The following is a 12,942-nucleotide window of genomic DNA, read 5'->3' as shown; positions in this document are numbered from 1 at the left end:
CATTCCCCTGGGTCCTAAGTCCCTCCATGTACAGCTTCTTATCACCCTCCATGTACCAATGTACATTTATAACTAATACCACATATTACAGTCATCAGCGTTATGTGTCCGACCTAAATACTACAAAAATAAATGATTCATGAAATGATTGTTTGAGTTTTTAAAGTGTTGTGTGTAATATGTATAATAAGCATCATTAGTATCACTACTGAGAATCTAACATAAAAACATGACGTATGTTTGCAGTTTGCAAGGTGAATATTTAAATATCATCTCTTACACATGAAGATAAAGTTATGAACACCGGCTGAATATCTATGATCAGAATCATTATAACTGTGTTATAACTGCTGCTGTGTTTAAACCAAATGTTATTGACCTTTGTTCATAGAGCAGCACTTTAAAATAAAAGTGCACAATACACTACTTATGAATAATCACGATTAAACATTGTAATCGTTGCACAGCACTAATATATATATTATTTATTACTTGACCAATAAAAAGCACACGAGGCCTTTTCAACCAAAATCACCTAAATATGTAATTTTACTTAAAATCCCATATCTTCATACTTTAAATGATGACGATGAAGAACGAGGTTTAAACACTTTTTTATCTTCAGAGTGAAACTAAAATAAATAATAAAATGATTAAAACCTTTCAATCACTTCTATGAGTTACAGAAGCTTCTGATATTAAACACACGGAACCAGAAGTAAATAGAGTCAAGTAAATAGAGTAAAGTAAATAAAGTCAAGTAAATAGAGTAAAGTAAATAAAGTAAAATAAATAAAGTCAAGTAAATAAAGTCAAGTAAATAGAGTAAAATAAATAAAGTCAAGTAAATAAAGTCAAGTAAATAGAGTAAAATAAATAAAGTCAAGTAAATAAAGTCAAGTAAATAAAGTCAAGTAAATAAAGTCACGTAAATAAAGTAAAATAAATAAAGTCAAGTAAATAAAGTCAAGTAAATAGAGTAAAGTAAATAAAGTCAAGTAAATAGAGTAAAATAAATAAAGTCAAGTAAATAAAGTAAAATAAATAAAGTCAAGTAAATAAAGTCAAGTAAATAGAGTAAAGTAAATAAAGTCAAGTAAATAAAGTCAAGTAAATAAAGTAAAATAAATAAAGTCAAGTAAATAAAGTCAAGTAAATAGAGTAAAGTAAATAAAGTCAAGTAAATAAAGTCAAGTAAATAAAGTAAAATAAATAGAGTCAAGTAAATAAAGTCAAGTAAATAGAGTAAAGTAAATAAAGTCAAGTAAATAGAGTAAAATAAATAAAGTCAAGTAAATAGAGTAAAGTAAATAAAGTCAAGTAAATAAAGTCAAGTAAATAGAGTAAAATAAATAAAGTCAAGTAAATAGAGTAAAATAAATAAAGTCAAGTAAATAGAGTAAAATAAATAAAGTCAAGTAAATAGAGTAAAATAAATAAAGTCAAGTAAATAAAGTCAAGTAAATAGAGTAAAATAAATAAAGTCAAGTAAATAAAGTCAAGTAAATAGAGTAAAATAAATAAAGTCAAGTAAATAAAGTCAAGTAAATAGAGTAAAGTAAATAAAGTCAAGTAAATAGAGTAAAGTAAATAAAGTCAAGTAAATAGAGTAAAATAAATAAAGTCAAGTAAATAGAGTAAAATAAATAAAGTCAAGTAAATAAAGTCAAGTAAATAGAGTAAAGTAAATAAAGTCAAGTAAATAAAGTCAAGTAAATAGAGTAAAGTAAATAAAGTCAAGTAAATAGAGTAAAGTAAATAAAGTCAAGTAAATAGAGTAAAATAAATAAAGTCAAGTAAATAGAGTAAAATAAATAAAGTCAAGTAAATAGAGTAAAGTAAATAAAGTCAAGTAAATAGAGTAAAGTAAATAAAGTCAAGTAAATAGAGTAAAATAAATAAAGTCAAGTAAATAGAGTAAAATAAATAGTCAAGTAAATAGAGTAAAGTAAATAAAGTCAAGTAAATAGTCAAGTAAATAGAGTAAAATAAATAGTCAAGTAAATAGAGTAAAATAAATAAAGTCAAGTAAATAGAGTAAAGTAAATAAAGTCAAGTAAATAGAGTAAAATAAATAAAGTCAAGTAAATAAAGTCAAGTAAATAGAGTAAAGTAAATAAAGTCAAGTAAATAAAGTCAAGTAAATAAAGTCAAGTAAATAGAGTCAAGTAAATAAAGTCAAGTAAATAGAGTAAAGTAAATAAAGTCAAGTAAATAGAGTAAAATAAATAAAGTCAAGTAAATAGAGTAAAGTAAATAAAGTAAAGTAAATAGAGTAAAGTAAATAAAGTCAAGTAAATAGAGTAAAATAAATAAAGTCAAGTAAATAGAGTAAAGTAAATAAAGTCAAGTAAATAAAGTCAAGTAAATAAAGTCAAGTAAATAAAGTCAAGTAAATAGAGTAAAGTAAATAGAGTAAAGTAAATAAAGTCAAGTAAATAAAGTCAAGTAAATAGAGTAAAATAAATAAAGTCAAGTAAATAGAGTAAAATAAATAAAGTCAAGTAAATAGAGTAAAATAAATAAAGTCAAGTAAATAGAGTAAAGTAAATAAAGTCAAGTAAATAGAGTAAAGTAAATAAAGTCAAGTAAATAGAGTAAAATAAATAAAGTCAAGTAAATAGAGTAAAGTAAATAAAGTCAAGTAAATAGAGTAAAATGAATAAAGTCAAGTAAATAGAGTAAAATAAATAAAGTCAAGTAAATGGAGTAAAATGAATAGAGGTTTAACAGCAGTGGAGTCGACCAATCAGCAGGCTTTTCGTCCCCGGAGGGTTTTTATTAGTAAGATACTTTACAGACGTCTAAACTCCTCGAGGCTGCTTGAAGTTCATGCCGACGGTCGGCTGGGTCACCTGCAGGTTAGACAGACCGCCGAAGTCCTGAAGAACAGAAGAAGAACCTCAACACCAGGACTCATACAGCTTCAGGTCTGAGAGGAACGGTTAAAGACCCGAGACCTCTACACCAGGACTCATACAGCTTCAGGTCTGAGAGGAACGGTTAAAGACCTGAGACCTCTACACCAGGACTCATACAGCTTCAGGTCTGAGAGGACCGGTTAAAGACCTGAGACCTCTACACCAGGACTCATACAGCTTCAGGTCTGAGAGGAACGGTTAAAGACCCGAGACCTCAACACCAGGACTCATACAGCTTCAGGTCTGAGAGGAACGGTTAAAGACCCGAGACCTCTACACCAGGACTCATACAGCTTCAGGTCTGAGAGGAACGGTTAAAGACCTGAGACCTCTACACCGGAGCTCATGGAAACATCAGGTCTACGGTCTAAAGCTGTGTTAACTCAGAGTCCCTTTTATATTTAATCTCAATCCTTCAGTTCATTTTATAGTTTTACTCGTCATACTGCCTGTGCTGCTCTGATGAGGTATTAATACACAACTAGTAATCAGTGGTAGAGGTACTAATACCACACTTTAGGAAGTAAGCAGTACTTTAATATCACAGAGAATACATTTTATAAACACACTGCAGCTGTCAGATAAATGAAGTAGTAGAGTATTTAAATACTGACGTACAAGTACCTCTGTTACTTCCTACTGCAGTAAACTGTAAAGTGAATAGACTCACCAGCAGCTTCAGCATCTCCTTTGTGTCGGGATCAACTTCAATGAGCTCCTGATCCAGAGCCGACACCTGCACAGGTACACAAGTACAACGCGGTAAAACAACCAGGTACACAAGTACAACGCGGTAAAACAACCAGGTACACAAGTACAACGCGGTAAAACAACCAGGTACACAAGTACAACGCGGTAAAACAACCAGGTACACAAGTACAACGCGGTAAAACAACCAGATATGTGTTACAGCACAACGTCTCATCTGTGTGTTTCTTCCTCCTCCCTCTCTGTCCCTGAATGCATCACGTCACTGTACATTTGAGTTGAGCTTCAGCAGAAGATTAATCTGCAGATATTATAATAATCCATAAATCATACAATATGTCGGGACATCAGGTTTAAGGTTAAACTTATGGAACATCGGGTTTAAGGTTAAACTTTTGGAACATCGGGTTTAAGGTTAAACTTTTGAAACATCGGGTTTAAGGTTAAACTTTTGAAACATCGGGTTTAAGGTTAAACTTTTGAAACATCGGGTTTAAGGTTAAACTTTTGAAACATCGGGTTTAAGGTTAAACTTTTGAAACATCGGGTTTAAGGTTAAACTTTTGAAACATCGGGTTTAAGGTTAAACTTTTGAAACATCGGGTTTAAGGTTAAACTTTTGAAACATCGGGTTTAAGGTTAAACTTTTGAAACATCGGGTTTAAGGTTAAACTTATGAAACATCGGGTTTAAGGTTAAACTTATGAAACATCGGGTTTAAGGTTAAACTTATGAAACATCGGGTTTAAGGTTAAACTTATGAAACATCGGGTTTACGGTTAAACTTATGAAACATCGGGTTTAAGGTTAAACTTATGAAACATCGGGTTTAAGGTTAAACTTATGAAACATCGGGTTTAAGGTTAAACTTATGAAACATCGGGTTTAAGGTTAAACTTATGAAACATCGGGTTTAAGGTTAAACTTATGAAACATCGGGTTTAAGGTTAAACTTATGAAACATCGGGTTTAAGGTTAAACTTATGAAACATCGGGTTTAAGGTTAAACTTATGAAACATCGGGTTTAAGGTTAAACTCATGAAACATCGGGTTTAAGGTTAAACTTATGAAACATCGGGTTTAAGGTTAAACTCATGAAACATCGGGTTTAAGGTTAAACTCATGAAACATCGGGTTTAAGGTTAAACTCATGAAACATCGGGTTTAAGGTTAAACTCATGAAACATCGGGTTTAAGGTTAAACTCATGAAACATCGGGTTTAAGGTTAAACTCATGAAACATCGGGTTTAAGGTTAAACTCATGAAACATCGGGTTTAAGGTTAAACTTATGAAACATCGGGTTTAAGGTTAAACTTATGAAACATCAGGTTTAAGGTTAAACTTATGAAACATCAGGTTTAAGGTTAAACTTATGAAACATCAGGTTTAAGGTTAAACTTATGAAACATCAGGTTTAAGGTTAAACTTATGAAACATCAGGTCTACGGTTAAACTTATGAAACATCAGGTCTACGGTCTAAAGCTGTGCGAGGGCTTCAGGGTCTGACAGGAACAGAGGATCCTTCAAACACGGGAAAGGCTCTCAGGTTGATCTTCCTGTACTATCAATGACCTGACGATGAGGACGTCATGAACACTTTCGATACAGGAAGTAGACACTTTACATTGATGTTCACGTGTCTCATGTCATCATAATAATAAAGCACATATTCATCCATCACACACAATGGAGGGTCTGCTATAAGCCTGCTTCATATCATCTGATTTTAATAAATACTCAGCTTTAAAAGTCAACATAAATATATATAATATACACATAACTAGTTTAATCACAGCGAGCATGACGACACAGAACTGATCATAGTTCAACAACTCACAATATTTTACATTTTCTCTACAAACTGCAGCTCAAAGGACGACCAGAGAACCACGTTTGACTTGTGTGATTAACAGACGTCCAGTCACCGCCAGGTTAACCTCTCCTGTGTTCATGGTGGAACCAAAGAACCACCAGTGTCTTAGGTGCATTCACTGACCTCGGGCACGTAGTTGTCCCTCCTCTCTCGCTCCTCCTCCTGCAGTTTGATGGAGATTCCTCTGACTGGACCTCTCTGGATCCTCTTCATCAGATGTGTCACATATCTGCAGCAGCATCACAGAGACGTGAACATCCACACGGAACAGGAAGTGAGTGTAACCAGAGCTCATGGAGGAAACATCAGGTCTACGGTCTAAAGCTGTGCGAGGGCGTCAGGGTCTGAGAGGAACAGAGGATCCTTCAAACACGGGAAAGGCTCTCAGGTTGATCTTCCTGTACTATCAATGACCTGACGACGAGGACGTCATGAACACTTTCGATACAGGAAGTGGACAGACGTCATTATATGAACTATTTAAACGCGTTAAACTGACCCGGCGATCTTGTTGCGGAGCTTCTTGCTGGGGATGATGGCGATCTCCTCACAGACCCTCTTGTTGGTGTGGAAGTCGCTCCCCAGTCGGGTGTAGTACTTCTCGATGATGACCCGGGCGGCCTTCTTCACCGTCTTGGTCCTGACTCGTCCCTGAAGGAAGAACACAAAACAATCTATAACAATTTAAATAAAGAAATCTCAGGCGACCATCTTGGTGTAGATTTCAGCGTCTCAACACATTATGAAAGAGGGCCGACAGATCACCAATGAAGATCTTTGCTAATGTGAATTTTCAGATATATTTTTGCAGAAGTCTCGTTCGTCTCCATCTGCAGACAAGTGGAGCATTACATATGAATGTGACGTAATATTACCTGAATGGATGAGACGACCCATCGCGGTCATAAATACATGTCATAAACAATAAGACTCAGAGCCGACAAACCATACAACACCTCGGCTGCATGTTCGTGTTATTTACACGACCACCGAGCAGACCGGAGATAAACCAGTGTTCACGGTGAGATGGTCGGTAACGGTTGCTAGCCGAAGCTAACTCCAGTTTAGCCTCGTAAGCTAACCGTGGATGATGTTTATTAGCGGTAAAACGCTTTAAATGCCTGTGTTTTACCCCACTGAACGACATTATTATTCTACCGTTCCGGTTCGTTAGAAAGATATAAATCTGACTGAGAACCGCTTCTCATTTAGCGGCTCCGCTCCTTCTCCTAGCGGCAGTTTCTCAGCTACAATACCGCAAACTAATCGCTCTTATTCAAGTCATCTAACGTCAATACTTTGATATTCTGGTGAATTAAACTCTCCGGTGTCCGTGGATTAAATTAGTGATGAACAAACAGCCTCAGAACGCGAGGATTAGTTTAGATTAGTCAGGTAGGCATGTGAAAAATACCCACCATGTTGGATCGGCCTGGTAAAAGAGACCGATCAGACTTCCGGCGGAAGTTTAAATCCACAGGCGGAAGTTGAGAAGGAAAACAAGCTGCAGGTGCTGCGCCCTCTGTCGGCCGGAAGACGGAACTACAACAACTACAATAATTTAGATCCTTTACTTAAGAAAACATTACAAATATAAAAAAATATATAATATATATATTTGTACTGAACGTATTTGTGATAGTATTGTTAAAGTATCCTTTTCATATTTTCTTATAATTTTATTTCCTCCATTTTTTTCTTATTTTCTATGTGAAGCTGCATGTTTGTATGAAAGGTTCTATATAAATAAATAAAGTGGAGTTAAGATCACACTGTAAAAATATTTAATTAAAAATGATTAGTATCACACTGAAAAAAATACTCCTTCAGTAAAAGTATGTCAGTATAAGCAGTAACATTTTGTAAAAGTATTCAAACTGTGACTGTTGTACGATAATATATTCTATCATTAGATTATCATTATTCATGTATTTTATTATTATTTTCTCCATCAATCGATCGATTGTTTTGTTTGTAAAAATAGTGAAGATAGTGCGAAATGGTGTCACGATTACTCAGAGCACAGATGTACTTGTACTTGTATGTACTTGAGAGTAAGAGTACTTCATCCTCCTTCTCATCTGTGACGTACTAAAACTAAAGAAGTTAAATCTCAGTCGAGGACGTTGAGAATTCACAAAATCAAACCTTTGAGAGAATTTATCGCTCAGAGGAAAAGTAGATTTATTTCAGAAATACAGTCTTGTTTTTGCACAAACGTCAAAGTTTAGTTTAAACTTTAAACTTCAACGTGTTTCTGTTTCACTTCATTTCCCTTAAAGGTGCTTCAAGAACAGAACTTTAAAGTTTTACCTCAAACTCATCAACCCTCATCAACCCTAAAATAAAATAACACGAAATACAATTCACATATAATCCTGATAAACATAAAAAAATGCAAACATTGTTCCACAAAGTTAATATGAACTGAATTATGAATCATATCAATCAGCTGCTGGTCGTTAGCATCAGATGAGATAATCCTTTATTGTCATCTACAGTTAAATCACATTGAAGTGTTTACTTTATACTTCATCATCTACAGTAGTAGTAGTAGTACAGTAGATAGTATTATTTTGGAGGGTTGATTCATCTTAAAGGGACAGTCCAACATTTTGGGAGCCAGTTGAGAAAAGTGGTGGTTAGCCTAGCTTAGCACAAAGACTGGAAACAGAGGGAAAATGCTAGCGTAGCTCCAACGGAAGTGGAAAAATACACCTTTCAACAACCAGTGGTGGAAAGTAACGAAGTACATTTACTCAAGTACTACACTAAAGTATACTTTGGAGGTACTTGTATTTTACTTGAGTATTTTCTACTTCTCCTCCTCAACACCTCAGAGGGAAATATTGTACTTTTTATTGTACTACATTTATTTAATAACTTTAGTTTCTTTAGATTATTAAAACGAATAAACGATGATGTATTGTTGTAGATTAAACTAGCAGCAGTTTATGAAGTCCACCTTTAAAGTGATGAACTCATTAATGCTTCAATAATATAACATATCATTCTGCATGATGAGTACTTTTACTTTGGTACTTTTTATTGCTTCTTCTAGAATATCTCACACGGACCTCTTCTGTAATGTTCTCTGTTTGTACTTGTTTGTCTTTTGGCTGCTGTATACTTTATTATACAATAATATTTTATTGTTGTTATTTTATTGAACCAGTTAATCTCATCAAGATTTAATCTGACAAAGACAGCAGCAATATGATGTTTCAACCTTTAACATGTGTAAAATAAACATTTAAAACACACAAAGAAACAGAATAAGAAGGAATAAGAAGTAAAAAGTCAGACTCATGTTTGAACGTCAGGGTGTTTCCTATCGAGGCAGTAAAAGCTCCTTCACTGAGAGCAGCAGCTGTGAAAGAGGAGCTGCAGACTCACTTCTCCTGAAGTGAAAGTGAAAGTTAGTCTGAGCGACAGCAGAGCTGCAGTCGAGACAAGTCTCTCTGTTTCTGTCTGAAGAAACATTCAAGTGAATCCAGCAGAGTCTCACAAACTCTAGTGAGTTCACTGTTCTACAGAGAAACTCAACATTTGGGCAAAAGTGAGTTCAAACCAGGATCCAGAACAAAGAACAAAGGAGCAGATAAACTAGGCCTGCTGGAAGCTAACTAGCCTAGCTGCTAACTAGCCGAGCTGCTAACTAGCCTAGCAGCTAACTAGCCTAGCAGCTAACTAGCCTAGCTGCTACTCCCTTTGGATTGTCCAAACAGAGAAGAGCATCTGATGTAATGTGTGGATGTATTTATTGGTTATAGAGGAACAACATTGATGTTTCATAACTCACATAACTGTTCTATACTTTGGTAAACATCCTTGAACTGTAAAGCCTTTCCTCTAAACTTCTCTGTAGTTCCTGCTGTCTGTGTTTGTGAGGAAGTTCAGCTGATAATATTTACTGTGTTTCAACAACCACCACCTCAAACACTTCAGCTCGACTCAGACAGGAAGTTCAACTCACATTCAGACTGAGGTCCAAATATGTCACAGTAAATAGGCAAATGTTCAACATCAAATATTATAAAATATAAGCAGCAGGGTATCAGTATTATTATTGAATGTGTGATGTGACAGTAATGGAGGATCACTCTGTGTTTAAACTGTTTAGTGAGCAGCTTTCAAACCCTCTTCTGTAATGATCCTCTACAGGAGGCGTCTCCAGGACTCATTCTACCCGATGACACACAGACACACAATGTGAGAACAGTACCTGCACTCTGTTGCTGCTGCTCAACATGTAATAACGCTTGTCCTCAGAGTGTAGATATGTCTGCTGCCAGCTGTCTGCTGACTGAAGATCAGCTTCTGTGCTCCATCTGTCTGGATGTGTTCACTGATCCAGTCAGCACATCATGTGGACACAACTTCTGTCAAACCTGCATCACTCAACACTGGAACGTTCATGTCCAGACTCAGTGTCCCAACTGTAAAGAGGTTTTTAACACCAGACCTGAGCTGCTGGTCAATACTTTCATCTCTGAGATGGCTGCTCAGTTCAGACAGTCAGCTCAACAGAAAGCCAGCAGCAGCAGCTCAGAGCAACAAGCTGCCAAACCAGGAGAAGTTCCCTGTGACGTCTGCACTGGAACCAAACTGAAGGCCCTGAAGTCCTGCCTGGTGTGTCTGGAGTCCTACTGTGAGACTCACCTGGAGCCTCATCTGACAAGATCAGGTCTGAAAAGACATCAGCTGATCGACCCTGTGGAGAACCTGGAAGGCAGGATGTGTACGGAGCACGATAAACTGCTGGAGCTGTTATGTAAGTCCGACCAGATGTGTGTCTGCATGATCTGCACTTATTCAGACCACAAGACACATGATGTTGTTCCTCTGGAAGAAGGATATGAAGGAAAGAAGGCCGAGCTGGGGAAGACTGATGCTGAAATCCAGCAGATGATCCAGAAGAGACGACTGAAGCTTCAGGAGATCAAAGACTCAGTGGAGCTCAGTGAGGAAGATGCAGACAGAGAGATAGCAGAAGGTGTTCAGGTCTTCACCGCTCTGAAGGAGTCTGTTGAGAGAAGCCAGGCCGAGCTCATCTACACCATCAAAGAGAAGCAGAGAAAGACAGAGAAACAGGCTGAAGGCTTCATCAAAGAGCTGGAACAGGAAATCTCTGAGCTGAAGAAGAGAAGCACTGAGGTGGAGCAGCTCTCACGCTCTGAAGACCACCTCCACCTCCTCCAGAGCTTCAGGACCCTGAACACTGCTCGACCCACCAAGGACTGGACAGGAGTCAGAGTCAGTCCACCTTCACATGAGGGGACTGTGAGGAGAGCTGTGAACCAGCTGGAGGAGACGCTCAGTAAACAGATGAAGAAGCTGCTTGAGGTCGAGCTGAAGAGGGTCCAGCAGTCTGCAGTGGATGTGACACTTGATCCTGATACAGCAGAGAACCAAATCATCCTGTCTGATGATGGAAAACAAGTTAAACATGGTAATGTAAGGAAGAATCTCCCAGATAATCCAGAGAGATTTGATGGTCGTGCTGGTGTTTGAGATGGTTAAAGGGACGAATCAGTGGACTTTAGGAGTGGCCAGAGAGTCGATCAACAGGAAGGGACAAATCACAGAGAGTCCTCAGAATGAATTCTGGATGATAAGTTGTTTGTATGAGAATGAGTACAGAGCTCTTGCTGACCCTTCAGTCCGTCTCTCTCTGAAGTCTCGGCCTCAGAAGGTGGGGGTGTTTGTGGACTATGAGGAGGGTCTGGTCTCCTTCTATGACGTTGATGCTGCAGCTCTTATCTACTCCTTTACTGGCTACTCCTTCACTGAGAAACTCTTCCCACTCTTCTGTCCTGGTCTTAATCTTAGTGGTATAAACTCTGCTCCTCTGATCATCTCTCCTGTCAATCACACTGAGTAGAACTAACACTTGATGTTCTACAGAGACTCTTTCATTTCATGTAACAAATCTATATTATTGGTGATTTATGGTGTAAACATTGTTGATTCTTCACATTCTGATCAATGGGTTCTTTCTATTTGTTCTTTCTTTCTGTTTTACTCCAACACACAGACATGAAGCCACTGATTGATATTATCTGATGTCGTCTCATTCATTCTAATAACTGCATAACCTGCCTTCAACACGGTTGCATCATCAGAAACAATGCACTCAGGAAGAAGAAGACACGTTCGGTGTGTTATTAGTATTTCATACAGTCGTCCTCTCTGCAGACTGTTTCATATCTGAACAAATCCTCAAGAGAATAAAACTAAGAATCTTTGAACTGGTTCATCTTTTTACTCACATTTAGTCAAGTACTGTATTTAAGTACAATATGAGATACTTTGTGTATTTCCACTTTATGCTACTTTATACTGTACTACAGCTCAGAGGTACATATTGTACTTTATACTGTACTACATCTCAGAGTACATATTGTACTTTATACTGTACTACATCTCAGAGTACATATTGTACTTTATACTGTACTACATCTCAGAGTACATATTGTACTTTTTACTGTACTAAAGCTCAGAGGTACATATTGTACTTTATACTGTACTACATCTCAGATTACATATTGTACTTTACACTATACTACATCTCAGAGGTACATGTTGTACTTTTTACTGTACTACATCTCAGATTACATATTGTACTTTACACTATACTACATCTCAGAGGTACATATTGTACTTTTTACTGTACTAAAGCTCAGAGGTACATATTGTACTTTATACTGTACTACATCTCAGAGTACATATTGTACTTTTTACTGTACTAAAGCTCAGAGGTACATATTGTACTTTATACTATACTACATCTCAGAGTACATATTGTACTTTTTACTGTACTACATCTCAGAGGTACATATTGTACTTTATACTGTACTAAAGCTCAGAGGTACATATTGTACTTTATACTGTACTACATCTCAGAGTACATATTGTACTTTATACTGTACTACATCTCAGAGTACATATTCTACTTTATACTATACTACATCTCAGAGGTACATAGTGTACTTTATACTGTATTGCATCTCAGAGGTACATGTTGTACTTTTTACTGTACTACATCTCAGAGTACATATTGTACTTTATACTATACTACATCTCAGAGGTACATAGTGTACTTTATACTGTATTGCATCTCAGAGGTACATATTGTACTTTATACTGTACTACATCTCAGAGGTACATATTGTACTTTATAATGTACTACATCTCAGAGTACATATTGTACTTTATACTATACTACATCTCAGAGGTACATAGTGTACTTTATACTGTACTACATCTCAGAGGTACATAGTGTACTTTATACTGTACTACATCTCAGAGTACATATTGTACTTTATACTGTGCTACATCTCAGAGGTACATAGTGTACTTTATACTGTACTACATCTCAGAGTACATATTGTACTTTATACTGTGCTACATCTCAGAGTACATATTGTACTTTA

The 12,942-nt window shown here is 36.2% G+C and overlaps 1 protein-coding gene and 1 pseudogene across 3 annotated transcripts; one reads left to right on the top strand and one right to left on the bottom strand.

Moving 5' to 3' along the window:
• Window positions 1-2,753: 2,753 nt before the first annotated feature.
• On the bottom strand, window positions 2,754-7,026 carry LOC306776896 (small ribosomal subunit protein eS17). Of its 2 annotated transcripts, none has more exons than XM_079267787.1 (5): window positions 6,925-7,026; window positions 6,006-6,157; window positions 5,630-5,735; window positions 3,592-3,657; window positions 2,754-2,882 (listed from the first exon to the last, which is right to left on the bottom strand). In XM_079267787.1, the coding sequence occupies exons 1-5, from the start codon at window positions 6,925-6,927 to the stop codon at window positions 2,805-2,807; spliced, it is 405 nt and encodes a 134-aa protein (XP_079123913.1). In that variant the 5' UTR covers window positions 6,928-7,026; the 3' UTR covers window positions 2,754-2,804. The 2 variants fall into 2 exon arrangements, with proteins under 2 accessions (XP_079123913.1, XP_079123912.1); XM_079267786.1 differs by lacking the exon at window positions 6,925-7,026 and adding an exon at window positions 6,382-6,418 and having other exon boundaries at window positions 6,006-6,180.
• A 1,917-nt stretch (window positions 7,027-8,943) lies between these two features.
• Window positions 8,944-11,390, top strand: LOC306784375 (zinc finger protein RFP-like; annotated as a pseudogene). The gene is made up of 2 exons: window positions 8,944-9,065; window positions 9,779-11,390. The product of its transcript is annotated as a zinc finger protein RFP-like (transcript).
• Window positions 11,391-12,942: the final 1,552 nt, after the last annotated feature.

The sequence above is a fragment of the Melanostigma gelatinosum genome (assembly GCF_949748355.1).
Source record: "Melanostigma gelatinosum genome assembly, chromosome: 1".
In the NCBI taxonomy this organism is placed as follows: Eukaryota; Metazoa; Chordata; class Actinopteri; order Perciformes; family Zoarcidae; genus Melanostigma; species Melanostigma gelatinosum.
This window is presented reverse-complemented; position numbering and strand designations above follow the sequence as displayed.